The sequence below is a fragment of the Saccopteryx leptura genome, chromosome 4 (genome assembly GCF_036850995.1).
Source record: "Saccopteryx leptura isolate mSacLep1 chromosome 4, mSacLep1_pri_phased_curated, whole genome shotgun sequence".
NCBI lineage: Eukaryota > Metazoa > Chordata > Mammalia > Chiroptera > Emballonuridae > Saccopteryx > Saccopteryx leptura.
The window spans coordinates 119,983,806-120,009,645 of NC_089506.1; the positions used below are offsets into that span (position 1 = coordinate 119,983,806).

The 25,840-nt window shown below is 45.8% G+C and overlaps 2 protein-coding genes across 3 annotated transcripts in view; one reads left to right on the top strand and one right to left on the bottom strand.

Annotated features, from left to right (window-relative positions):
- Positions 1-16,177, top strand: part of ARMC7 (armadillo repeat containing 7) — an 89,080-nt gene extending 72,903 nt beyond the window's left edge. Inside the window, exon 3 of the mRNA XM_066381205.1 lies at positions 16,120-16,177. Within this exon, the coding sequence (XP_066237302.1) occupies positions 16,120-16,124 (5 nt within the window). The 3' untranslated portion in view covers positions 16,125-16,177. The remainder of the gene's footprint in view (positions 1-16,119) is intronic.
- On the bottom strand, positions 449-19,686 carry SUMO2 (small ubiquitin like modifier 2). Of its 2 annotated transcripts, XM_066381209.1 has the most exons (4): positions 19,498-19,686; positions 17,795-17,926; positions 11,214-11,285; positions 449-1,105 (listed from the first exon to the last, which is right to left on the bottom strand). In XM_066381209.1, exons 1-4 carry the CDS (start codon positions 19,516-19,518, stop codon positions 1,043-1,045), a joined length of 288 nt encoding a protein of 95 aa, XP_066237306.1. In that variant the 5' UTR covers positions 19,519-19,686; the 3' UTR covers positions 449-1,042. The 2 variants fall into 2 exon arrangements, with proteins under 2 accessions (XP_066237306.1, XP_066237307.1); XM_066381210.1 differs by lacking the exon at positions 11,214-11,285 and having other exon boundaries at positions 19,498-19,685.
- Between the last annotated feature and the right edge of the window lie 6,154 nt (positions 19,687-25,840).

The window sequence follows — 25,840 nt, forward strand, 5'->3', positions numbered from 1 at the left end:
AGGTTGAATGAAACACCTGTTACTAGTCAGTTATATAACTTTGTTACCCTTTGTTTCCCATTAGTTCCTCAGGAATAAAAAGTAGCTCGATTCTTTTTTTCCAAAATTTTATTTCATTTTGAGAGGGGAGCAGGAAGCATCAACTCCCGTTGTGCCTTGACCGTGGGCCTTCAGCAGACAGAGTAACCCTTTGCTCGAGCCAGCAACCTTGGGTCCAAGCTGGTGAGCTTTGCTTAAACCAGATGAGCCCGAGCTTAAGCTGGTGACCTCCAGGTCTCGAACCTGGGTCCTTCCGCATCCCAGTCCGACGCTCTATCCACTGCACAACTGCCTGGTCAGGCTCTATTTCTTTTTTGAAATGTTACTTCTATCAGGCCTATTATGGTCATGATTTTTCCTAAACTTCAATTTTCTATTTAATATTCCTCAGAATAAAGAAAACGGCTCATTTTAAACAAGAAGTTTATTTAAACAACAAGACGCTTGACGTGAAGGGAAAACTATCTAGGACTCATTTCTTTTAGAGTAATTTATCCCTACTTAAAGACAGATTGCCCTACATGTAACAGCTACGTACAAAAAAGTTATAAAATTGTCCTTGGTTTTACAATGATAAATGAAAAACATTAAAATTCTCCAATCAAACAAGGTAGGCAAGGATTCTTATGTTGTTCTTTTCTTTTGTTAAACAGTGAAAGCAAAATAACTTATTGGAATATAAAGATAAGAGCTGAATGAGCATGCCACTAATGGAGAAAGGGGGTATTTTCACAGAACCAGTATTTCCCCCCATCCCATCTCCATTTGATGTCAATCAAAACATACCATTGGCCATTTAGTTTTTTAAAAAATGCAAATGCTTGTGCACATACATCAGTTACTTTATGTACAATAAAGGAATGGGGAAGGGGGAAATGAAAGAATAGAGAAAACTATATGGTAGTAGTCAGGATGTGGTGGAACCAAATTGCAGTTTTCTAATTGAGAATGTCTTCTTGGTCTGGAGAAACAGAGTTCTGAAGTAAAGTAGCAGCTTCCCTTTTTAGTAGACACCTCCTGTCTGCTGCTGGAACACATCAATTGTATCTTCATCCTCCATTTCCAACTAGCAACACAAAACAAAACAAAACAAAAAAACAAATTAAAAGTTATTGTTTATTTGGCTCTTAATATTTATAGCTATCAGACCTAAATATTCTGAAAAACTGTGTATTAGACATCCCAGAGCCTAACTTAACATCAGCCTTAGGTTTAAATAATTCTTCACTTGGTCTTCATTTTTATGAAGATTGTAGAAAACTTAAGTTGTTAAGTTAAAAGCAGAATATGTCTAGAAGTTAAATCACCTTCAATTACTCTAAGTGATGCATGTAAATGATTTAACTGCTGTTTAGATGAGCAAAAGACTGAAAAATGACTTTTTAAAAAAGAATATTGGAAATAACCTAAATGTCAATAGAAACCCAAAGAAATATGATATATCCATACATGAAATACCACCTAATTGTTTTTTTGTTTTGTTTTTTTTTACAGAGACAGAGTCAGAGAGAGGGATAGAAAGGGACAGACAGATAGGAAAGGAGGGATGAGAAGCATCAATCATTAGTTTTTCATCGCGCATTGCAACACCTTAGTTGTTCATTGATTGTTTTCTCATATGTGCCTTGACCGCGGGCCTTCAGCAGACCGAGCAACCCCTTGCTGGAGCCAGTGACCTTGGGTCCAAGCTGGTGAGCTGTGATCAAACCAGATGAGCCCGTGCTCAAGCTGGCGACTTTGGGGTCTCGAACCTGGGTCCTCGGCATCCCAGTCCGACACTCTATCCACTGCGCCACCGCCTGGTTAGGCCCACCTAATTGTTAATGAAGAATAAGCAGGTTATTCTTCAAAACCCCAAGGTCGCCAGCTTGAGCATGGGATCATAGACATAACCCCAAGGTTGCTGGCTTGAGCAAGGGGTCACTCGCTCTGCTGTAGCCCCCGCAGTCAAGGCATGTATGAGAAAGCAATCAATGAACAACTAAGGTGCTGCAACAAAGAATGTTGCCCTGGCCAGATAGCTAGATTGGTTAGAGCATCATCTGGGGGTTCAGAGGTTGCCTGCATGATCCCCGGTCAGGACACATACAGGAACAGATTGATGTTTCTGTCTTTCTCTCTCTCCCTTCCTCTCTCTAAAATCAATTTAAAAAGAAAAAAAGCCCTGGCCAGTTGGCTCCTGGCGTTCAGGAGTCCCAGGTTCGATTCCCAGCCAGGGCACACAGGAGAAGCGCCCATCTGCTTCTTCACCCTTCCCCCTCTCCTTCCTCTCTGTCTCTCTCTTCCCCTCCCGCAGCCAAGGCTCTATTGGAGCAAAGTTGGCCCGGGCGCTGAGGATGGCTCTGTAGCCTCTGCCTCAGGGGCTAGAATGGCTCTGCTTGCAACAGAGCATCGCCCCCTGGTGGGCGTACCGGGTGGATCCCGGTTGGGGCGCATGCGGGAGTCTGTCTGACTGCCTCCCCATTTCCAACTTCAGAAAAATTAAAAAAATTTTAAAAAGAACCTGACCGGGGGGAAAAAAAAAGAGCCTGACTGGGTGGTGGCTCAGTGGATGAAGCGTCGGACTGGGATGTGGAGGACCCAGGCTTGAGAACCCAAGGTTGCCAGCTTGAGCGCAGGCTCATCTGGTTTGAGCAAAGCTCACCAGCTTGGACCCAAGGTCGCTGGCTTGAGCAAGGGGTTACTCAGCCTGCTGAAGGCCCACAGGCAAGGCACATATGAGAAAGCAATCAATGAACAACTAAGGTGTCGCAACAAAAAACTAATGATTGATGCTTCTCATCTCTCTCTGTTCCTGTCTTTCTGTCCCTACCTATCCCTCTCTCTGTCTCTGTAAAAAAAAAAAAAAAAAAGGTTTACATGTGCAGAAGTAGAAATAACCCTAAGATATTAGTATTAAGCTAAATATATATATATATATATATATATATATATATATATATATATGTGTGTGTGTGTATATATAATATATATATATATATATATATTTTTTTTTTTGGTCAAAAAGAACGACAGGGACAGATAGGAAGGGAAAGAGATGAGAAGCATCAATTCTTCATTGTTAGTTGTTCATTGATTGCTTTCTCATATGTCCCTTGATGGGGTGGGAGGAGGTGCTACAGCTGAGCGAGTAACCTCTTGTTCAAGCCAGCAACTTTGGGCTCAAGCCAGCGACCCTGGGCTCAAGCTGGCGACCTCGGGGGTCTCAAACCTGGGTCCTCCGCATCCCAGTCCGACGCTCTATCCACTGCGCCACCGCTTGGTCAGGCTAGAAATATTTTTTAAAAAGATTTTTATTTATTCACTTTAGAGAGGGAAGAAGAGAGGTAGAGGATGGGGGGAGAGGGAGAGAGGGAGAGAGGGAGAGAGGAGAGGAGGAGGGGGAAAGAAAGGGGGATAAAGAAAGAGAAGGGGAGAGACAGAGATAGGAAGAGGGGGTAATGAGAGGTGAGGGGGGAGGGGGAGAGAGGGAAAGGGAGGGAGAGAGAGAGGGAAAAGGAGGAAGAGAGTGGGAGAGAGAGGGAAAGGGAGGGAAAAGGAGGGAGAGGAGGGGAGAGGAAGGAAGGAGAAAGAAGGAGGAAGAAAAGGGGGGAGGAGCAGGAAGCATCAACTCCCGTATGTGTCAAGACCAGGCAAGCCCAGGGTTTCAAACCAGCGACCTCAGCATTTCAGGTCAATGCTTTACCCACTGCACCAACACACCGTCAAGACTAGGTTAAGAACATTTTAAAACTAGGCAACATTTATGTTTTTAAAAGTGTGTGTATCTATAACATGAATATATCCTTGCCTATGTACAAAACAGTGGTTACCTCAATGCAGTAAGGGAATGGGTAAAAAGAAACTTGTTTAAAAATTAAAGAAGCAGCCTGACCAGGTGGTGGTGCAGTGGATGGAGCGTCGGACTGGGATGTGGAGGACCCAGGTTTGAGACCCCGAGGTCAACAGCTTGAGCGTGGGCTCATCTGGTTTAAGCAAAGCTCGCCAGCTTGAACCCAGGGTCGCTGGCTTGAGCAAGGGGTTACTCCATCTGCTAAAGGCCCATGGTCAAGGCACATATGAGAAAGCAATCACTGAACAACTGAGGTGTGGCAACGAAAAACTGATAATTGATGCTTCTCATCTCTCTCCGTTCCTGTCTGTCTCTGTCCCTGTCTATCCCTCTCTCTGAAAAAAATAAAATAAAAAAAAAATTAAAGAAGCAAACAAACAAACTAGGCCCTGGTCAGTAGCTCAGTGGATATAGCATCAGCCTGGTGTATAGACATCCCGGTTTTGATTCTAGGTCAGGAAACACAGTAAAAGTGACCATCTACTTCTCTTCCCTCCCTCCCCAATCTCTCTCCTCATCCTGCAGCCAGTGGCTCATTTGGTTTGAGCATGGCCCTGGGCACTGAGGATAGCTCCATGAAAGCACCACAGCCTCAGGTGCTAAAAATAGCCCGGTACGGGAACATTGCCCCCAGATGGGGTTGCTGGTTGGATCCAGTCCGGGCGCATGCAGGAATCTGCCTATCTCCCCACCCCTTAAAAAAACAAACAAAAACAAATTTAAATTCTAAAATGCTATTCACAAATTAAATATGAAAGGTTCTGCCTGACCAGGTGGTGGCGCAGTGGATAGAGCGTCGGACTAGGATGCGGAAGGACCCAGGTTCGAGACCCCGAGGTTGCCAGCTTGAGCGCGGGCTCATCTGGCTTGAGCAAAGAGCTCACCAGCTTGGACACAAGGTCGCTGGCTCCAGCAAGGGGTTACTCGGTCTGCTGAAGGCCCGCGGTCAAGGCACATGTGAGAAAGCAATCAATGAACAACTAAGAAGTCGCAATGAGAAACTGATGATTGATGCTTCTCATCTCTCTCCATTCCTGTCTATCTGTCCCTATCTCTGCCTCTGTAAAAAAAATAAAATAAATTTAAAAAAATGAAAGGTTCTTTACACATTACACAACCATGTTAAAGCCCTGTACTGGTAGCTCAGTCGGTTAGTGTCAACCCAATATGCCAAGGTAACAGATTCAATTACCAGTCAAGACACAGAGAAGAATCAACCAATGAATGCATAAAAGTGGAAGAACAAATTGTCATTTCTCACTCTTTCCCAATTCCTCCAAAATAAATAAATTTTAAAATGTTGATAGGAGGAAGGTTTTGGCTTTGTAATACTTTATTATACTGACAATAACCCTTGAAAATTTCTTTCTAATAAGTGGTAATTTTTTTCTTTTTGGTATTTTTCTGAAGTGAGAAGCAGGGAGGCAGAGAGACAGACTCCCACATGCACCTGACTGGGATCCACCCAGCATGCCCACCAGGGGGCGATGCTCTGCCCATCTGGGCTGTTGCTCTGTTGCAACTGGAGCTATTCTTGCACCTGAGGCGGAGCCCATGGAGCCATCCTCAGTGCCCGGGCCAACTTTGCTCAAATGGAGCCTTGGCTGTGGGAGGGGAAGAGAGAGAGAGAGAGAAAGGAGAGGGGGAAGGGTGGAGAAGCAGATGGGCACTTCTCCTGTGTGCCCTGACTGGGAATCGAACCCAGGACTTCCACATGCCAGGCCAACGTTCTACCACTGAGCCAGCGGCCAGAGTCATAACTGGTAATTTGAATATAACCTTGGGCACCTAAAGACAAGAAAGAGAAACTGTTTTCTAATGAAGTTCTAATATACTCAAACTAGAGCTAAGGCATTAAAATAAATACTTATTCTTTTGGCAAGAAAAAGACTAAAAGGGAGAGAGATGAGAAGCGTCAACTTGCAGTTGTGGCACTTTAGTTGTTCACTGATTGCTTCTCATTCGTGCTTTGACATGGAGGGCTCCAGCCAAGCCAGTCATCCCTTGCTCAAGCCACGACCTGGGGGTTTCGAAACTGGGACCTCAGTGTCCCAGGTCAATGCTCTATCCACTCTGCCACCACTGGTTAGGAAAGCATTAAAATATTAATAATTGAGTCTCAGTTCCCTTTGTAAAATGGAATTGCATTCAATTAAAAGAATTAAATGAGTCAAAGTATTTTTTTTTTTTTACTTTTCCGAAGCTGGAAACCGGGAGGCAGTCAGACAGACTCCCGCATGCACCCAACCGAGATCCACCCGGCACGCCCACCACGGGGTGACGCTCTGCCCATCCGGGGCGTCGCTCTGTCCCAATCAGAGCCACTCTAGCGCCTGGGGCAGAGGCCAAGGAGCCATCCCCAGCGCCCGGGGCCATCTTTTTGCTCCAATGGAGCCTCGGCTGCGAGGGGAAGAGAGAGACAGAGAGGAATGAGGGGGTGGTGGAGAAGCAGATGGGCGCTTCTCCTGTGTGCCCTGGCCGGGAATCGAACCCGGGACTCCTGCACGCCAGGCCGACGCTCTACCACTGAGCCAACCGGCCAGGGCCGAGTTAAAGTATTTAACAGAGAAGGGCATATAACAATTACAATGATATTAAAATTGTATTTCTTTTTTAAAATGTTTATTTTATTGATTTTTGAGAGAGAGAAAGGGAGTGAGGGAGAAGGAAAAGAGAGACAGTAACATTGATCTGCTCCTGTATGTGCCCTGACCAGGGACAGAACCAGCAACCTCTGCACTTCCAGACTCTGCTCTAAACCGAGCTATCCAGCCAGGACAAGATTTTCTAATGTATTACAATTCTTCTATTTAATATTGGAAGAACAACTCTCAAACAAATCCATTTTATTCTAAAATGAATTTAAATCTAAACACTAAAATGAGTTCAATCCCAAATTCATTGCATTTCTGAACAAATCTTCCTCACAGTTTACTATTTGCAGCTAGGATGGTAGACAAGCCCCAAAACTATTTTCTGGTGGTGGGTGAAGGCTTCATTAAGACAGAAAATACATTCTAATCATCAGTCTAACATTATGAATCCTTTTTCTATTAAAACCATCAAAACAGGTCTTCAGCTTATCTAGTGAAATGTTAAATTTTATAGTAAAACTGGAAAACCTTTCAAGGATAAAAGCTTTGCCTGACCAGGCGGTGGCGCAGTGGATAAAGCAACGGACTGGGATGCGGAGGACCCAGGTTCGAGACCCCAAGGTTGCCAGCTTGAGCGTGGGCTCATCTGGTTTGAGCACAGCTCACCAGCTTGGACCCAAGGTTGCTGGCTCGAGCAAGGGGTTACTCAGTCTGCTGTAGCCCCACGGTCAAGGCATATATGAGAAAGCAATCAATGAACAACTAAGGTGTCACAACAAAAAACTGATGATTGATACTTCTCATCTCTCTCCGTTCCTGTCTGTCTGCCCCTGTCTATCCCTCTCTCTGACTCTCTGTCTCTGTAAAAAATATATATTTATTAAAAAGGATAAAAGCTTTTTCGTCCTCATTGAGATAATCAGCTCCTCCTTGTGGCTATGGACTATAATTGCTTCTTAGAGACTCACCAATGAAAATTCAAAACATTCTTCCCGCAAGTGTAATTCAGATATTTCAAAAATTTGAAGATTACCAACAAAACTATAATCTTGATGTGCTGCTTCACTCATACTATATTTATCACTTTCTAGTTTTTATGGAGTGATAAAAAATTTCAAACTGAGCCCTGGCCGGTTGGCTCAGCGGTAGAGCGTCGGCCTAGCGTGCGGAGGACCCGGGTTCGATTCCCAGCCAGGGCACACAGGAGAAGCGCCCATTTGCTTCTCCACCCCTCCGCCGCGCTTTCCTCTCTGTCTCTCTCTTCCCCTCCCGCAGCCAAGGCTCCATTGGAGCAAAGATGGCCCGGGCGCTGGGGATGGCTCTGTGGCCTCTGCCTCAGGCGCTAGAGTGGCTCTGGTCGCAATATGGCGACGCCCAGGATGGGCAGAGCGTCGCCCCTGGTGGGCGTGCCGGGTGGATCCCGGTCGGGCGCATGCGGGAGTCTGTCTGACTGTCTCTCCCTGTTTCCAGCTTCAGAAAAATGAAAAAAAAGAAAAAAAAAAAAAAATTCAAACTGACCAGGCAGTGGAGCAGTAGAGGATTGGACTGGGACGCAGGGGACCCACATATGAAACCTCGACGGTGCCAGTTTGAGCGTGGGATCATAGATATGACCCCACCATGGTCACTAGATTGAAGCTCAAGGTTGCTGGCTTGATCGAGCAACGGGTTACCTGCTCTGCTGGAGCCACCCCCCCCCAGGTCAAGGCACATATGAGAAAGCAATCAGTGAACAGCTAAGGAGCCGCAAGGAAGAATTGATGCTTCTCAACTCTCTCCCTTCCTGTCTCTACCTGTCTCTCTCTCTCTGTCACATAAATAAATAAGTAATTTTAAAAATGCACAGGTTCTGCCTTAGCCAGGTGGCTCAGTTGGTTTGAGCATCATCCTGACATGCCAGGGTTCTGGGGTTCAATCCCGTCAGGGCACATACAGGACTCAAACAATAAATGCTAAGTGAGTGGAAAGAAAATCAGTGCTTCTCTCTCTCTAAAATCAATAAATCAAAATAAAATAACACAGACTCTAATTTAAATTTCCAATTTATTTTTTAAATTTTATTTATTTGCCCTGGCCGGTTGGCTCAGTGGTGGAGCGTCGGCCTGGCATGCAGAGGTCCCGGGTTCGATTCCCAGCCAGGGCACACAGGAGAGGCGCCCATCTGCTTCTCCACCCCTCCCCCTCTCCTTCCTCTCTCTCTCTCTTCCCCTCCCGCAACCGAGGCTCCATTGGAGCAGAGATGGCCCGGGCGCTGGGGATGGCTCCTTGGCCTCTGCCCCTGGTGCTGGGGTGGCTCTGGTCGCGACAGAACTACACCCCGGAGGGGCAGAGCGTCGCCCCCTGGTGGGCGTGCCGGGTGGATCCCGGTTGGGCGCATGCGGGAGTCTGTCTGACTGTCTCTCCCCGTTTCCAGCTTCAGAAAAATACAAAAAAAAAAAAAAAATTATTTATTTTTTACAGAGACAGAGAGTGAGTCAGAGAGAGGGATAGATAGGGACAGACAGGAACGAAGAGAGATGAGAAGCATCAATTATTAGTTTTTCATTGTGCGTTGCAACACCTTAGTTGTTCATTGATTGCTTTCTCATATGTGCCTTGACTGCAGGCCTTCAGCAGACCGCAGTCTGGAGCCAGCAAACTTCGGTTCAAGCTGGTGAGCTTTTTACTCAAACCAGATGAGCCTGCACTCAAGCTGGCAACCTTGGGGTCTCGAACTTGGGTCTTCTGCATCCCAGTCCAACGCTCTATCCACTGCGCCACCACCTGGTCAGGCTAAATTTCCAATTTAGATTTCTGCTTAAAAACATTTTTTGCCCTGACCAGGTAGCTCAGTTGGTTAAAAGCATGATCCTAATACAACAAGGTTGCGGGTTTGATCCCTAGTGAGGGCACAGACAAGAATCAAACCAACAGTGGTAGAGCGTCAGCCTGGAGTGCAGGAGTCCCGGGTTCGATTTCTGGCCAGGGCACACAGGAGAAGCGCCCATCTGCTTCTCCACCCTTTCCCCTCTCCTTCCTCTCTGCTCTCTCTTCCCCTCCTGCAGCCAAGGCTCCATTGGAGCAAAGTTGGCCTGGGAGCTGAGGATGGCTCTATGGCCTCTGCCTCAGGCACTAGAATGGCTCTGGTTGCAACAGAGCAACGCCCCAGATGGGCAGAGCATCGCCCCATGGTGGGCATGCCAGGTGGATCCCGGTCAGGCACATGCGGGAGTCTGTCTGACTGCCTCCCCGTTTCCAGCTTCAGAAAAATACGAAAAATAAAAAATAAAAAAAGAATCAAACCAAGAATACACAAATTAAGTGGAACAACAAATCTATATTTCTTCCCCCAAAATTGGAAGTTTTAAATAGTACTTGAAAAGGTAAAAAAAGAGCTTCTACTATAGATGCCTAAATGTCTTATGAAGTGATAGAATAACTTAAGTGATAGGTAAAGAAATTAAGGGATCAGCCCTGGCCGGTTGGCTCAGTGGTAGAGCATCGGCCTGGCGTGCAGGAGTCCCAGGTTCGATTCCCGGCCAGGGCACATAGGAGAGGCGCCCATCTGCTTCTCCACCCCTCCCCTTCTCCTTCCTCTCTCTCTCTCTTCCCCTCCCGCAGCCAAGGCTCCACTGGAGCAAAGATGGCCAGGGCGCTGGGGATAGCTCCATGGCCTCTGCCCCAGGTGCTAGACTGGCTCTGGTTGCAACAGAGCGATGCCCCCTGGTGGGCGTGCCGGGTGGATCCCAGTCGGGCGCATGCGGGAGTCTGTCTGACTGCCTCCCCGTTTCCAGCTTCAGAAAAATGCAAAAGAAATTAAGGGATCAGACAGCATCAACTTTTGTAGTGAGGCCTGGAGTGCCACCTATTCTTAAGAGCTCTCCCTCTCAAGCTAAGCCATCAAGAAACTTGCAGTGATAGCTATTAGTTCACAAGGACAGAAAAAAGAATCTAGGATGATTTGATCGAAAGCCAATTGGTTCACAGAACCCAGGTAGGATAGGGATCAAGAACTGTAGCAGGAAGTGCTGTCAGGTTAGCTAAGTTGGCAAGAATGTCATCCCATTATGTCAAGGTGGCAGGTTCAATTCCAGGTCAGGGCACATACAAGAAAAAAACAATGAAATAAGTAGAACAACAAATTGATGTCTCTCTCTCTCGCTCAAATCAATAAAAATAAAAGCTACAGCAAGAAAAACATTCTGAAGAAATGAAAATTAGGGAAAAAATGGATTAAACAAACTAAATGACCTATTAGCTTTACAAAGTGATAACCAGAGATCTTAAAACCACTGGCATTTCCTCCTTCTGTTCCTATTTTTTTTCTGTCTCCCCTCATTTTTTTTAACAACAGAGAGATAGAGAGAGACACAGACAGACAGGAAAGGAAAGAAGTGAGAAGCATCAATTCTTTGTTGTAGCACTTGAGTTGTTCACTTATTGCTTTCTCATGTGTGACCTAACCGGGAGTCAGCTGAGCCAGCAACCTTTGGGCTGAAAGCCAGCGAACATGGGGTCATGTCATGATCTCATGCTCAAGACAGCGACTTCAGGGTTTCTAACCCGGGTCCTAAAAATCCCAGGTCAACACTCTATCAACTGCATCAACTCCTGGTAAGGCTTTCTGTTCCCCTTTGATCGTATTTCACATAGCTTTGAATTACAGCAAAGAATTATATTCCAACAACTAAAAGTTCACAAGTAAACAAAGCTGTTGAGAAAATTACAAATAAACATTGATTTTTCTAGATAGCACAAAGAGATTTTACCTGTGCAGGTGTGTCTGTTTCATTGATTGGCTGCCCATCAAATCGGAATCTGATCTGCCTCATTGACAAACCCTGGATAAGAGAATTTAAAAGGAGTAAGAATGCAAAGAAACAAAAAGAAAACTACATGCATATTTAGCCATGAATGTATTAAAAGAAAGACCTAAATAAATGATCATCAATGTGCTACCAACATTTCTATGTGGGTCAAGATTTGGGATGACTTTCACTTTCTTTAAAACTACATTTGGTTTTCTTTGGGAAACTGTTTTGTTTTTTTAAAAGTCATTTTACATAAAGCTGTATTGCTTTTGAGACCACAACTACTCCAAGCCTGACTAGATCATACTTTGAGTCAAACACTACATTTAAATAAGATACTCAAAGGAAATTTGAAGTAAGAGACGCACACAGCAACATTCCTCAATGCATGTTAGAGACCTCTAAAAACACCCTTAAAAATAATGATAAAAAAGAAAAAAAAAAACTGGAAGTCACCTAAAAAGTTTTCTACCCATCACTATGCACAAATAACCTATGCTTAAACCCACACAATGCTAAGCACACCAAGAGGCATTCAATAGGTTATCCTTGGGCAGTCATGACACTTCCACCAGGACACAAGACACAGTCCTAAAACCATCCAGAAGACCACATTCAGGAAGTTCCTGGAACAGCTCAAAAGCACCTGCTTTTTAATTTCCTTCTTAGTACTTAACGAAAGCTGCATTATTACTTGTCAACCTCTCACTAGATAAGCTTCAGGAGGAACAGGAAGGAAGACTCTCATAGTTGGCATGTACTCCTTGCACATAGTAGGTGCACATGAAGTACTGATGAAATAAAATAGATGAAAACCATATTTCATCTAACCATATTTCATTTTCTTTAATTTAAAAATAAATCTGGCCCTGGCAGGTTGGCTTGGTGGTAGAGCATCCGCTCAGCGTGTGGATGTTCTGGGTTTGATTCCCCATCAGGGCACACAGGAGAAGAGCCTATCTGCTTCTGCACCCCTCCCCCTCTTGCTTCTCTCTCTCTTCCTCTCCTGCAGTCATGACTCGATTGGAGCCAGTGGCCAAGTGCTGAGGGTGGCTCCATGGCCTCCACCTCAGGCACTAAGAGCTGGATGCTGAGCAACAGAGCAATATCACCTAGTGGGCTTATAGGGTGGATCCTGGTCAGGGTGCAAGCAAAAGTCTGTCTCTGCCTCCCCTCCTCTCACAGAATAAAAATAATTCTAACGCTCCTCAGGGGAAATTACAAAAAGGGAATTTTACAGAGACAGAGAGTGAGTCAGAGAGAGGGATAGACAGGGACAGACAGACAGGAATGGAGAGAGATGAGAAGCATCAATCATTAGTTTTTCCATTGCGCGTTGCAACACCTTAGTTGTTCATTGATTGCTTTCTCATATGTGCCTTGACCGTGGGCCTTCAGCAGACCGAGTAACCCCTTGCTTGAGCCAGCGACCTTGGGTCCAAGCTGGTGAGCTTTGCTCAAACCAGATGAGTCTGCACTCAAGCTGGCGACCTCGGGGTCTCGAACCTGGGTACTTCCGCATCCCAGTCCGACGCTCTATCCACTGCGCCACCTCCTGGTCAGGCACAAAAAGGGAATTTAAAAATTATACTATTAGAATTTAGCTTCAATGGCCTTGGCTGGATAGCTCAGTTGGATAGAGTACATACAAGAACAGATTGAGCCTGACCAGGTGGTGGTGCAGTGGATAGAGCTTCGGACTGGGATGTAGAGGACTCAGGTTCGAGACCCCGAGGTCACCAGCTTGAGCGCCAAGGTTGCTGGCTCAAGCAAGGGGTTGCTTGATCTGCTGTAGCCCCCCCCCCCCCCCCGTCAAGGCACATATGGGAAATCAATCAATGAACTAAGGAGCTGCAATGAAGAATTGATGTTTCTCATCTCTCTCCCTTCCTGTCTGTCTTATGTCCATATTGACTCTCCCTGTCTCTGCCATAAAAAAATAAAAATAAGAAAATAAAAATTTAAAAAAAGGAACAGATCAATGTTCCTATGTCTCCTTTCCTCTCTAAAATCAATAAAGTAAACATTTAATAAAATATACATTATTTCACTCATATATATATATATATATGAAAAATAAATGAGCCTCAATATGCCCTTCTGCCAAGAGGATTCCAATGTTTTACCTTATTGACATGGTGGGGAAAAGGAGCAAAGCAGAGAAGCTACTGTAACTGTAGCCAAATGAGGACAAGACAGAAAAAATAAAAGCATCTTTGGAGGTATGGTGTAAATATACCAACTTCAAAGGTAGCTTTTTAGAAAGCATCTTGCAAAAAGTCACTCCTATACCATGCTCAAATTAGAAGTTATAATTATTGTTACACAAATTTCATGCTTCAATAAATATTCCAAAGAAAATTAAACTAAATTCCTAGGACTTAAAATATTCAAAATGCTGAATACTTGTATAACACCTGTATTCCCTTAACAAGGATTTGCTGAGTCTATTTTTAAAACTACCTGTAATATGAAGATTATATTACTTTCCTTTAAAATTCTAGCCTTTGACACATACCACTTTCAGATTAGCACTTGTCTTGAGGAATTCAAAGAATCCCCTACCAGGTAGGTGATATCCACAACCTTAATACTTCATGACTTTCAGTTTTAATTGGCAATTACACAAAGCAACCAAGAATTCAATGCCAAGCCCTGGCCGGTTGGCTCAGCGGTAGAGCGTCGGCCTGGCATGCGGGGGACCCGGGTTCGATTCCCGGTCAGGGCACATAGGAGAAGCGCCCATTTGCTTCTCCACCCCCCCCCCTCTGTCTCTCTCTTCCCCTCCCGCAGCCAAGGCTCCATTGGAGCAAAGATGGCCCGGGCGCTGGGGATGGCTCCTTGGCCTCTGCCCCAGGCGCTAGAGTGATTCTGGTCACGGCAGAGCGACGCCCCGGAGGGGCAGAGCATCGCCCCTGGTGGGCGTGCCGGGTGGATCCCGGTCGGGCGCATGCAGGAGTCTGTCTGTCTCTCTACGTTTCCAGCTTCAGAAAAATAAAAAAAATAAAAAAAAATTCAATGCCAGGCATTAATTACCAGATATTATATATTTACAAACACCCCACTGATGATTCCTTGCTTCAATAAAATACTAAGAACCTTTTGTATGCTAGGTTCTACCTTCCAGTGTTAAGGTCACACATCCAGTGTTAAGGTCAGAAGGTCAAGGGTGTGGCCATTCAAAATAAGTGTGTGTGTGTGTGTGTGTGGCCAGAACAGAAGCAACCTATTCTTTTATTGCCACCTACTTTTACACTTTTTCTCATCAATAAAATATTTTGCTAAAGATCAAAAGTCCAAAATTCAGATAACTTGTCTTTAAGATCCCAAAAACTTGTAAATTCAAACAAGGAATTTACATTATTAAACCCCTGGGCACCTCTTCTGAATAAATCTTATCTGTGAGCTTTGGAGTTATGCCTGAAGAATTGTGAACTTATCTCATTGAGTTCGTTTTCTTTTCAAAAAGTGAACTGGAAAAAAAAAAAGTGAACTGGACTAAACCAATAAATTAGATGCTCTCTGAAATCATCTGACATCCCATGAAATAATCTGTTATGTGAATGAAAACCTTATTTACGAACCAACCTCTGGAGATACCAGTATGAATATTCTCTATCATTTTACAAGCATTTATTGAACATGCTTGATATGCCAGGTACTTACTGGTCTAAGCTCTAGAGAAACAGTGAACAAAAAGTTCACAGAGCTTACATTTTAGTGGACAAATATAGATAGTGATCAACAACAACAAAAAAAAACAACTCAAAATGAGAACAGGTGCAGGAACTCTGAATTAATCATACATCCAGGGAGAGCAGAATAAAATGATCGAGGGCTCAGCAATATCCAACAAAAACATAATGAGAGCCACGTTTTTTTAAGTTTTCTAGCTGCCACATTAAAGTTAAAATTAGTTAATTTTAATAAAAGTTTTATTCAGCCTATTCAAAATACTATCACTTTAAAATGTAATCAACATTTAAAAAAATTGAGATATTTTACTTTTCACACTGAGCTTTCAAAACTGGCCACATTACACTTTAAGTACATCTCAACTTGGACTGACACATTTCAAGTGGTAAATAGTAATATGTGCTTTGTGGCTCCTGTATTGGACAGCACAGGTTTATGTAGAGTACAGAATTTGCTGATGGCGCACATATATATGATATATGTGTTAGGAAGCATCACCAAGAATGACCCTGCCTGACCTCTGGTGGCGCAGCAGATAGTGTCAACTTGGAACACTGAGGCTGCAGAATGGAAGCCCCGGGCTTGGGCTTGCTTGGTCAAGGTACATATAGTTGATGCTTCCTGCTCCTTCCCCCTTCCTCTCTCTCTCTCCCTCATCTCTAAAATGAGTAAATAAAATCTAAAAAAAAAATAACCCCAAGCGTGACCTCACACAGCTCAATGGTGCTGTTTACTGAGGAACACCAGAGAAAAAATAGATTTCTAGAAGTAAAATCAAGAGTCCTCTTTTGTATGTTCAGTTTGCGACGCCTAATAGATATCCACTGGACTTCCTCCAGAGATAGGATGCCAAGTGAATTCATTACAAAATAAATATAAGCATTCAATTAACCCTGATAGGAAATCCTGTCAAGAATTCTCAACTGCAGCCTGACCTGTGGTAGCCCGGTGGATAAAGCGTCAACCTGTAACACTGAGGTCGCCAATTCAAAACCCTGTACTTGTCCGGTCAAGGCACATATGGGTGTTGATGCTTCCTGCTCCTCCCCTTTCTCTCTCCCCTCTCTAAAATGATTAAAAAATAATAATAATTCTCAACTGCCAAAAAAATTTAGGTACGCAAATTAGATCGGAGGATGTGCTATGTGTTTTTGTTTCTTTGACACAGTTTAACAGCACATGGTGCCTGACCAGGCGGTGGGTGCAGCGAATAGAGCGTTGAACTGGGATGTGGAGGACCCAGGTTCAAGACACGAGGTCGCCAGCTTGAGCACACTGGCTTGAGCAAAAAGCTCACCAGCTTGGACCCAAGGTCGCTGGCTCGAGCAAGGGGTTACTTGGTCTGCTGAAGGCCCCTGGTCAAGGCACATATGAGAAAGCAATCACTGAACAACTAAGGTGTCGCAACGAAAAACTGATGGTTGATGCTTTTCATCTCTCTCCGTTCCTGTCTGTCTGTCCCTATCTATCCCTCTCTCTGACTCTGTAAAAACATAAAAAATAAACAAAAAAAAGAATTATACACAGTGCTATTATAAATTAGACAGAAAATAAAGCTTAAAACTTAAAAAGAAATCTGTATCTTCTGTTTCTTTCAAACTCCCTTATATATCTCATGCAGGAAGCCCAAGCTTTAACTCAAACTTGATTTCCCAACCTCTACAGGTTTAAGCCTTGTTCAATTTTGAGCCTATTAGGAAAATTTGCAATGTAGATAAGTTGTTTTAGTCTAAAAGAATGATTTTTCTCAACTTTTACATATTCTATATATCCAGAGTTAAACAAGAAAAATACTTCTGCCAGATTACTGCTGTATTAACTGACCTAGGTATCAGAATTTTGTTATACTTACAAAAGTAATTTTTAAAGTTGCCTTTATATTTTTACAGACTTATTCACAAAGAGAAGTTTCTTTGTCTTAAAGTTTGCATTTACCTCCCAGCATCTGTTCATTTCTACTTCCTCTTTTTGATGCCTATTTACTACTCTCTGAATAAAATGCAAATGTCTCTATAGTATAAAAATATTTATGCTTGGCCCTGGCCAGATAGCTCAGTTTGTTAGAGCATCATCCCAATATGAAAAGGTTGTCGGTTTGATTCCCAGTCAAGACACGTATAGAAATTCAATGTTTATCTGTCTCTCTCCTCCTCCCTCCCTCTCTAAAATCAATAAATTAAAATGTTTATGCTTGGCTCAGATTAAATTTTTTTTTTTTTAATGTGCCTTGACCGCGGGCCTTCAGCAGACCAAGTAACCCCTTGCTTGAGCCAGCGACGTTGGGCTCAAGCTGGTGACCTCGGGGTCTCGAACCTGGGTCTTCGCATCCCAGTCTGACGCTCTATCCACTGTGCCACCGCCTGATCAGGCTAAATTTCTTTAAAACTATTAAAATTGTACATGCTTTAGGAAAATTGCAATGTCCTTAAACTCACACTTAAATGTATTTCCACACTTGTGAAAATACTCAAAATAGTTTTGACATAAGACAAATTTTAAATAAATAAAAAGAGCGTAACAAGAAAATTTTACCATGTTCATTCTTATTTTCTCATATACCTTGGAAACAAACCATGCATTATCAGTATAATTTGATGCATTTGTGGCAGAGGATTTGAATCATACATCAACCAAACCATCCTAAGGGTTTTATGAAGAATCAATATACCAAATATATGATAAAACTGTTATGTCAAGAACATAAGTGCATATTCATTCTACCAGTCTGTCTATTGCATTATGCTAGGCTAGTTTCTATTTTCATGAATATAAGGGTTTTTTAAATTTAAATAAGTTTTATTCAGTGAAAGTGCAGGTCAGTTCAGTCAGTTCCAGTTCCTCACCTGTCGTTCACAATAGGCTTTCATTAGTTTACTAAGTGGTGTATGCCTCTTAATCTTAAACTGCACCACAGAACCATCCTGCCCCGCCACCTTCAAATTAATATGATCGTTGTTCTCAGTCTTGACTCCTTCCTGTTGAAAGAAAAATAAAAGTATAATTTGGAATATGTGAAAAACAAACACCTTTTAAAGCAGCCACAGCCCAAGTTGCTCCAGAAATCAACAGGTTTCTCATTCTGTATGATAAAAGAGCATACAGCTGTTTTCAGCAGCTGAAATCAATCTGAAAAAATGAGAAATCTTGGAGCAACAATATTAAGTAGCTGTCACAGAAACAGAAAAGCCGCCTATAAAATACTATCAGTGGCAACAATCTATTGGTAAAGTTGGGTCCCACTCAATTTACTATAATGCTTTCTTGAATTCTCTAAAATAAAATATTTTATGTCACTTTCAAGAGATTTTACCTAAAAAGATAAAAAACAAGCATTGTATCTCTTTTCAAAGTGCTTTACGTACAGAATGGGGGGGGGGGGGCTAGAGCTTGCAATTCAAAAATCATTACAAATTCTCGTTAGTTACTGAACTCAGTCTTGTAACTTATTCTCAAGCAACGTTAACAAAACTGAGGAATATCCTGATTCCCGTTGAAGCAAAGGTAATAACTCAGAACCACTACTAACATTCGCCTCTATTAGCAGTTTCATTTTATTTTTAGTTAAGAGCTCTTTTTTCCCCTCCCCTTTGTTGACATGAGTCAAAGGCACAGTTTACTCCAAGTCTTCCCTGTAGATTTCGACTTAACCTGAAGTTCACCAAAATCAAATGTAGAAGGATTTCTGTAGCCCCTAAATCACTTCAGAAAGGAAGGGGTGGGTGTCACAAAACAAACCAAAAGTCTCGTGTGCCCAGGTAGAAGCGTGTGCCCTAGTCCTCACGGGAAAGCCTCTGGTGCCTCAAAACCAGCGTTAAAAAGTTAAGCCTTACGAAATTTCTCTGCTCTCCACCTGCCTCCAACTTCTCAAAACCACATGGTCTCGGCAGGTTAGGGGTTATCTGACACCCACGGAAAAGCCCTTGCCCACCCCTGAGACCCTGAGGCCATTAAAGTGGGAAATACTCCCCGGGAATCCCCGGCGTCTCACGACCGCCCGACGGGCACTGGCTTCCAACCCATCGCCAGCCCATTGATTCGTCCCGAACCCTCACCGGGCCACTGCGATCAGGGGCAGGGGTCCCCAGATACCCGCGACCCGCATCCCTTTGGGGGGGGGGGGAATAGTATCGGACAGAGGAAAGTCCCCGCCAGCGCGGAGACCGCAACACCGACCGCAGCCCCGCGCGGAGTCCACGGAGGGTGGAGACACCGCGCGCCCTAACGCCTTCCTTACACGCGCCCGCCCGCCCGGGCCCGAGATGCCCCGCTCGTAGCCTGTTGGCCTGCGGGCGACCGCGACCCGCCCGCCCAATTCGCGCCTTGCGCGCACTTAGAGACGGCCGGGGGCGGGGGAGGGCCGCTGGGCCTCCCCCGACGCGGAAGGGAGGAAGAGGGGAGGGGGTAAAATGGCGCGGAACGCCCGGGCCTGAGCTGCGGCTGGCCGTGGGGGGCCCGGGAAGGCAAGGAGAGTCCGCGGAGGCTCGGGCCGGCCCCCGGCCCACGCCGTGATCCCGCCGCGCGGCGAGGAGGCCGGCGCCCAGCTCACCTTGGGCTTTTCATCCGCCATGTCGAGTGCCGGAGGCTCTTCAGCTGCTGCTTCACAAAAGAGGTACCAGATCCACACGGAACGAGCACACAAGCAGCACCAGGAGCGCCAGAAGAGGAGGCGGCAGCGGTGGAAGACAGAGAGGGCGCGCGCACGTTGTGCGCTCCTTCCCCCCACCCTGCGTGCGCGAGCACGAGCAGTCGCGGTTCCCCATTGGCTGCCGCCTCGCGGGAGCGCGCAATGCTTACATAACCCCCACTAACCCCCGCCCAACGTTGCCTGGGCCTGGGCCCAGCGCCCTGCCTGGCCGGCGGGAAGAAGCGCGGACACGCGCAACCGGCCCGCCGCGGGGGCGCGCCTACTCTGGGCGGGGCTGTATTGTCCTTCTGTGGTGGAGCTTAATCAAAATGGCTTCCAGCTGGTCCTCGTTGATACGAAGAGGTTTGAGGCCTGAACGTGAGACACACACCTGGAAGGTAGACTAACTGGCCAAGGAAAGGGGAGCCTAAATCTTAGCCCCAGCATGAGAGTCTAGGGGGAAAAACCCCTTGTTCATTGGCCCAAATGCAGTATTCCCCACGGTTAGAGAAACATCACACTTCCTCTTAGCCTCTCATCCTTTGAATTTTAAAGCTTTGGCCTGAAACTGTTTCCCACCAACCTCTTACCTCATTGCAGTGACTACTAACACCCTTTGGGTAATCCCATACCTCGGCCGGCTGAGGAAAAATGTTCATCCTACAACCTCCTTACTCATGGCCTGCCTTCCAGCCTCCAAGAGAAAACAATCTATCAGAGAGAATAACCCAGTATCAAGCTTCCAACCCAATCAATCATTTCCTCCTTCCATCTGGGTAAATTAAAAAAAGGACCCTCCTGGTTTAAGAACAAATCCTGCCCTGTCCAGATAGTTCAGTTGGTTATAGCATCATCCCAAAGCACAGAGGTTATGGGTTCCATCCCAGGTGAAGGCACATACAGGAACAGATCGATGTTCCTGACTTTCTTTCCCTCTCTCCCTTCTCTCTCTAAAATCAATGAAATAAACATTTTTTTAAAATGAACAAATCCTGACATCTATACAATGGATTCCCCCAGCTCCTCGCAGTAGGTATTTATTTATTTATTTATTTATTTATTTATTCTGAAGTGAGAAGCCTGGAGGCAGAGAGACAGACTCCTGCATGGGCTGGACCTGGATCCACCCTGCATGCCCACTAGGGACGATGCTCTGTTGCAATTAGAGCCATTCTAGCACCTGAGGCAGAGGCTATGCAGCCATCCTCAGTGCCCAGGACAACCAATGGAGCCTTGGCTGCGGGAGGGTGTGAGAGAGAGAGAGAGAAAGGAGAGGGGGAAGGGTAGAGAAGCAAATGGGTACTTCTCCTGGGAAGAAGAGAATTGACTGGGAATTGAACCTGGGAGTTCCACATGCCAGGTTGCTGCTCTATCACTGAGCCAACTGGCCAGGGCCTCAGTTGGTTTTTATTATTTCCTTTGTCCCTGTATTTTCTTCCACTCCTCCATCAGCATAGAAAAAGACCCAATTCTATTTCAGTTGTAAGTTACCACTGTATCTCTCTCCATTCCTGGCCAACATCTTTAAAAAATGTCCATGCCAACTGTCTGCACTCCCTCACCTCCCACTTACTCCTCAATTCACTGCAATATGGTGTTCTCCTGGGAGCTCCAAGAAAACTGCTCTCTACAAGGTCAAGCAACCGCTCCTAAATCCAGTATGCTTGCCAGTTTGTCACTCCTCTTGAACTCTCTCCCTGTGACTTTGGACTGTGACTCTGGTCTATCCTTGACCCCTTTGAATTTTTTTCTTCTTTTCAACCCTTCCCTTAGATGTTCCTTGGGTTTTGTTCTAGACCCTTTCTCTTATTCTATTCTCTCACCTGCGATGATTTCACCCCTTCTATTACCATCTAGTTGTTAATGATTCTCAAATCTCTATTTCTAGTCCAGACCTTTCTCTGAACTTCCAACCTACAAATCCAACTGACTTCTGAACATCTCTACGTGGATATCCCAGATGCACCTCAAACTCAGCAAATCTCAACTAAAAGTCGTCACATTACCTTCTCCAACCTGCCCTCTTCATGGTTCCCAATTCAGTGAATGGCACACCATTACAACATTGCTCCAACCTAGAAAGGGGTCATCCTTGACTCTTCTCTTTCACACACTCCCTATAAAATTCACCTCCAAGTCCTGTCTATTCTGCCTTCTAATACCTACCAAATATGTCTCCTTTTCTTCAGCCTCTGTCCAGTCTCTGGGTTAGGCAGCCTTTATTGGGTTTCCTGCTGGCCCAATATAGGAAAGAGGAGGCTTAAAGCCTTAGATGTAAGACAAGCCAAGAAAGGTAGATTCATCAGGGGAAGCCTAAATTCAAGTCCGGGCTACTGCAATAACCTCCTAACTGGTCTTTTTTTTTTTTTTTTTTTTTTTGGTATTTTTTTCTGAAGCTGGAAATGGGGAGAGACAGTCAGACAGACTCCCGCATGAGCCCAACCGGGATCCACCCGGCACAAAGCTCTGCCCACCAGGGGGCGATGCTCTGCCCCTCCGGGGCATCGCTCTGCCGCGACCAGAGCCACTCTAGCGCCTGGGGCAGAGGCCAAGGAGCCATCCCCAGCGCCCGGGCCATCTTTTGCTCCAATGGAGCCTTGGCTGCAGGAGGGGAAGAGAGAGACAGAGAGGAGGGGGGGGGTGGAGAAGCAAATGGGCGCTTCTCCTATGTGCCCTGGCCGGGGATCGAACCCGGGTCCCCCGCATGCCAGGCCGACGCTCTACCGCTGAGCCAACTGGCCAGGGCCATAACTGGTCTTTTTGTTTTAAGATAAGTCCCACTAGCCTGATCAGGTGGAGGCGCAGTGGATAGAGCGTCGGACTGGGACGCGGAAGGACCCAGATTCGAGACCCCAAGGTCGCCAGCTTGAGCGCGGGCTCATCTGGTTTGAGCAAAGCTCACCAGTTTGAGCCCAAGGTCACTGGCTCCAGCAAGGGGTTACTCAGTCTGCTGAAGGTCCGCGGTCAAGGCACATATGAGAAAGCAATCAATGAACAACTAAGGAGTCCCTATGAAAAACTGATGATTGATGCTTCTCATCTCTCTCCATTCCTGTCTGTCTGTCCCTATCTATCCCTCTCTCTGACTCTCTCTCTGTTCCTGTAAAAAAAAAAAAAAAAGATAAGTTTCACTTCTACCTGAATAATTTAGGGAATCAGAATCAACTAGAGTGCTGATTTAATGCATGTTCTTGGGCAGTGTGGCTCTAGGAGCCCTCCTTTTTTTTTTTTTTAATTATTTTATTTTTATTTTTTTACAAGGACAGAGAAAGAGTCAGAGAGAGGGATAGACAGGGACAGACAGACAGGAACGGAGAGAGATGAGAAGCATCGATCATTAGTTTTTTGTTGCGACACCTTAGTTGTTTATTGATTGCTTTCTCATATGTGCCTTGACCACAGGCCTTCAGCAGACCAAGTAACCCCTTGCTCGAGCCAGCAACCTTGGGTCCAAGCTGGTGAGCTTTGCTCAAACCAGATGAGCCCGCACTCAAGCTGGCGACCTCGAGGTCTCGAACCTGGGTCCTTCCGCATCCCAGTCCGACGCTCTATCCACTGCGCCACCACCTGGTCAAGCTAGGAGCCCTCCTTTTTTTTTTTCTTTTCTCTTTACAGAGTCAAAGAGAGGGACAGATAGGGACACACAGACAGGAAGGGAGAGAGATGAGAAGCATCAATTCTTCATTGCAGCACCTTAGTTGTTCATTGATTGCTTTCTCATATGTGCCTTGACCCTGGGGCTACAAGCAGAGCGAGTGACCCCTTGCACAAGCCAGCAACCTTGGGCTTTAATCCAGCTACCTTTGGGCTCAAGCCAGAGACCATGGGGTCATGTCTGTGATCCCATGCTCAAGCCAGTGACCCCTTGCTCAAGCCAGCGACCCCTCACTCAAGCTGGTGAGCCCGTGCTCAATTCGGTGACCTTGGGGTCTCGAACCTGGGTCCTCTGCATCCCAGTCCAATGCTCTATCCACTGTGCTACCACCTGGTCAGGCTGGGATCCTTCCTTTTTGACAAGCTTCCCTGATGATTTTTTTTAAAGATTTTATTTATTGATTTTAGATAGAGGAGAGAGAAAGAAAGGTGGTAAGGGAGGAGCAGGAAGCATCAACTCATAGTTATTGCTTCTCATATGTACCTTGACCAGGCAAGGTACATACCAGGCAAAGTTTCAAACTGGCAACCTCAGCATTCCAGGTTGACATTCTACCCATTGTACATCAGGCTCCCAGATGATTCTTTTTTTTTTTTTTTTTTTTTTTGTATTTTTCTGAAGCTGGAAAAGGGGAGAGACAGACAGACTCCCGCATGGGCCCAACCGGGATCCACCCTGCACGCCCACCAGGGGCGAGGCTCTGCCCACCAGGGGGCGATGCTCTGCCCCTCCTGGGCGTCGCTCTGCCGCTACCAGAGCCACTCTAGCACCTGGGGCAGAGGCCAAGGAGCCATCCCCAGCGCCCGGGCCATCTTTGCTCCAATGGAGCCTTGGCTGCAGGAGGGGAAGAGAGAGACAGAGAGGAAGGAGCGGGGGGGGGGGGGGAGGAGGAGTGGAGAAGCAAATGGGCGCTTCTCCTATGTGCCCTGGCTGGGAATCGAACCCGGGTTCCCCGCACGCCAGGCCGACGCTCTACCGCTGAGCCAACCGGCCAGGGCTCCCAGATGATTCTTAACCACACTAAAGTCTGAGAACTACAAACTGTTCTAAAACAAAAAACAATAACTTTCTGCCACTCCGATTCAGTGTCAAACTATGGCTTATTAGATAAAGACCTACAGACATGGACAAGAGTGTGGTGGTTACTGGAGGCGGGGGGGGGGGGGGGAAAGGGAGGAGGGGGAGGGGGGGAGGGGCACGGAGAGAACTAGATAGAAGGTGACAGAGGACAATCTGACCTTGGGTGATGGGTATGCAACAGAATTGAATGACAGGATAACCTGGATATGTTTTCTTTGAATATATGTACCCTGATTTATTGATGTCACCCCATTAAAATTAATAAAAATTTATTTATAAAAATAAATAAATAGCCCTGGCCGGTTGGGTCAGCGGTAGAGCATCGGCCTAGCGTGCGGAGGACCCGGGTTCGATTCCCGGCCAGGGCACATAGGAGAAGCGCCCATTTGCTTCTCCACCCCTCCGCCGCGCTTTCCTCTCTGTCTCTCTCTTCCCCTCCCGCAGCCAAGGCTCCATTGGAGCAAAGATGGCCCGGGCGCTGGGGATGGCTCTGTGGCCTCTGCCTCAGGCGCTAGAGTGGCTCTGGTCGCAATATGGCGACGCCCAGGATGGGCAGAGCATCGCCCCCTGGGGGGCAGAGCGTCGCCCCTGGTGGGCGTGCCGGGTGGATCCCGGTCGGGCGCATGCGGGAGTCTGTCTGACTGTCTCTCCCTGTTTCCAGCTTCAGAAAAATGAAAATAAATAAATAAATAAATAAATACCTACAAAACCCTTTAAGAGCTAATCCAGGTTAACCACTGTAGCTCTTTCTCATCATTTCTTCCTGGGGAAGCCTCTGCTTCTTTGGTCATATTCAATTACTTGGATTCCTAAATAGACCTGCTCTCTCTCAACTCTAAACTTTTGTCTTTTGTAGATTGTAGAGCCAGAAGCCATGGCTACTATCACAGCTGCCGGGCCCGTGCAGGTTCGCATTTGATTTGGACAGATTGAATGGAGCCAAGAACTGGTGGGCCATTACCTTTAATCCTAGGTCGCGCCCGGCAGGTGAGAAAATACACAGTGGAAAAACACTTCCCTTTCCATTCAGGACTCCCAAAGCCACTGACTCATCTGAGTATTCCAAGAATCAAAGGTTTCTAGCTCACCAGCCTTATTCACCTCTGTTCCCCATCTCCTTCTCTTTGCACAAACTCTGCACAAACTGGCTTCTCCTTCAGCACTCCACTATCTTGGCTGTCTCTCCTCTGCAATGCTGATGGCAGGAACTGAGAGAGAGAGCCCTTGGTCTGCCTTATTTTTTAGTGTACAAATTAAAGCTTTTAAGCCAATATACAAATAAGGAAGTCTCTGATACAAGGCTACTTATCTAAGGCATAAATGGGATTCCTCATAAGAGTGCACCACCTCACATCATGCAACAGTCAGAGTTGGAGGAAAAGCTTAGTTTTGAAAAATCTTAGTATTAAAAGGTGGGAAAGGGCCCTGGCCGGTTGGCTCAGTGGTAGAGCGTCGGCCTGGCATGCAGGAGTCCCGGGTTCGATTCCTGGCCAGGGCACACAGAAGAAGCGCCCATCTGCTTCTCCACCC

What these genes read in the sequence shown, in the direction of transcription:
- SUMO2 (XM_066381209.1), bottom strand. Translation starts at nt 19,518, where the DNA reads ATGGCGGATGAAAAGCCCAAG. An exon ending in TGGCGGATGAAAAGCCCAAG is followed by an intron (nt 17,927 to 19,497) that starts GTGAGCTGGGCG and finishes TTCTTTCAACAG; the next exon opens with GAAGGAGTCAAGACTGAGAA. An exon ending in AAGCCTATTGTGAACGACAG is followed by an intron (nt 11,286 to 17,794) that starts GTGAGGAACTGG and finishes TCTCTTATCCAG; the next exon opens with GGTTTGTCAATGAGGCAGAT.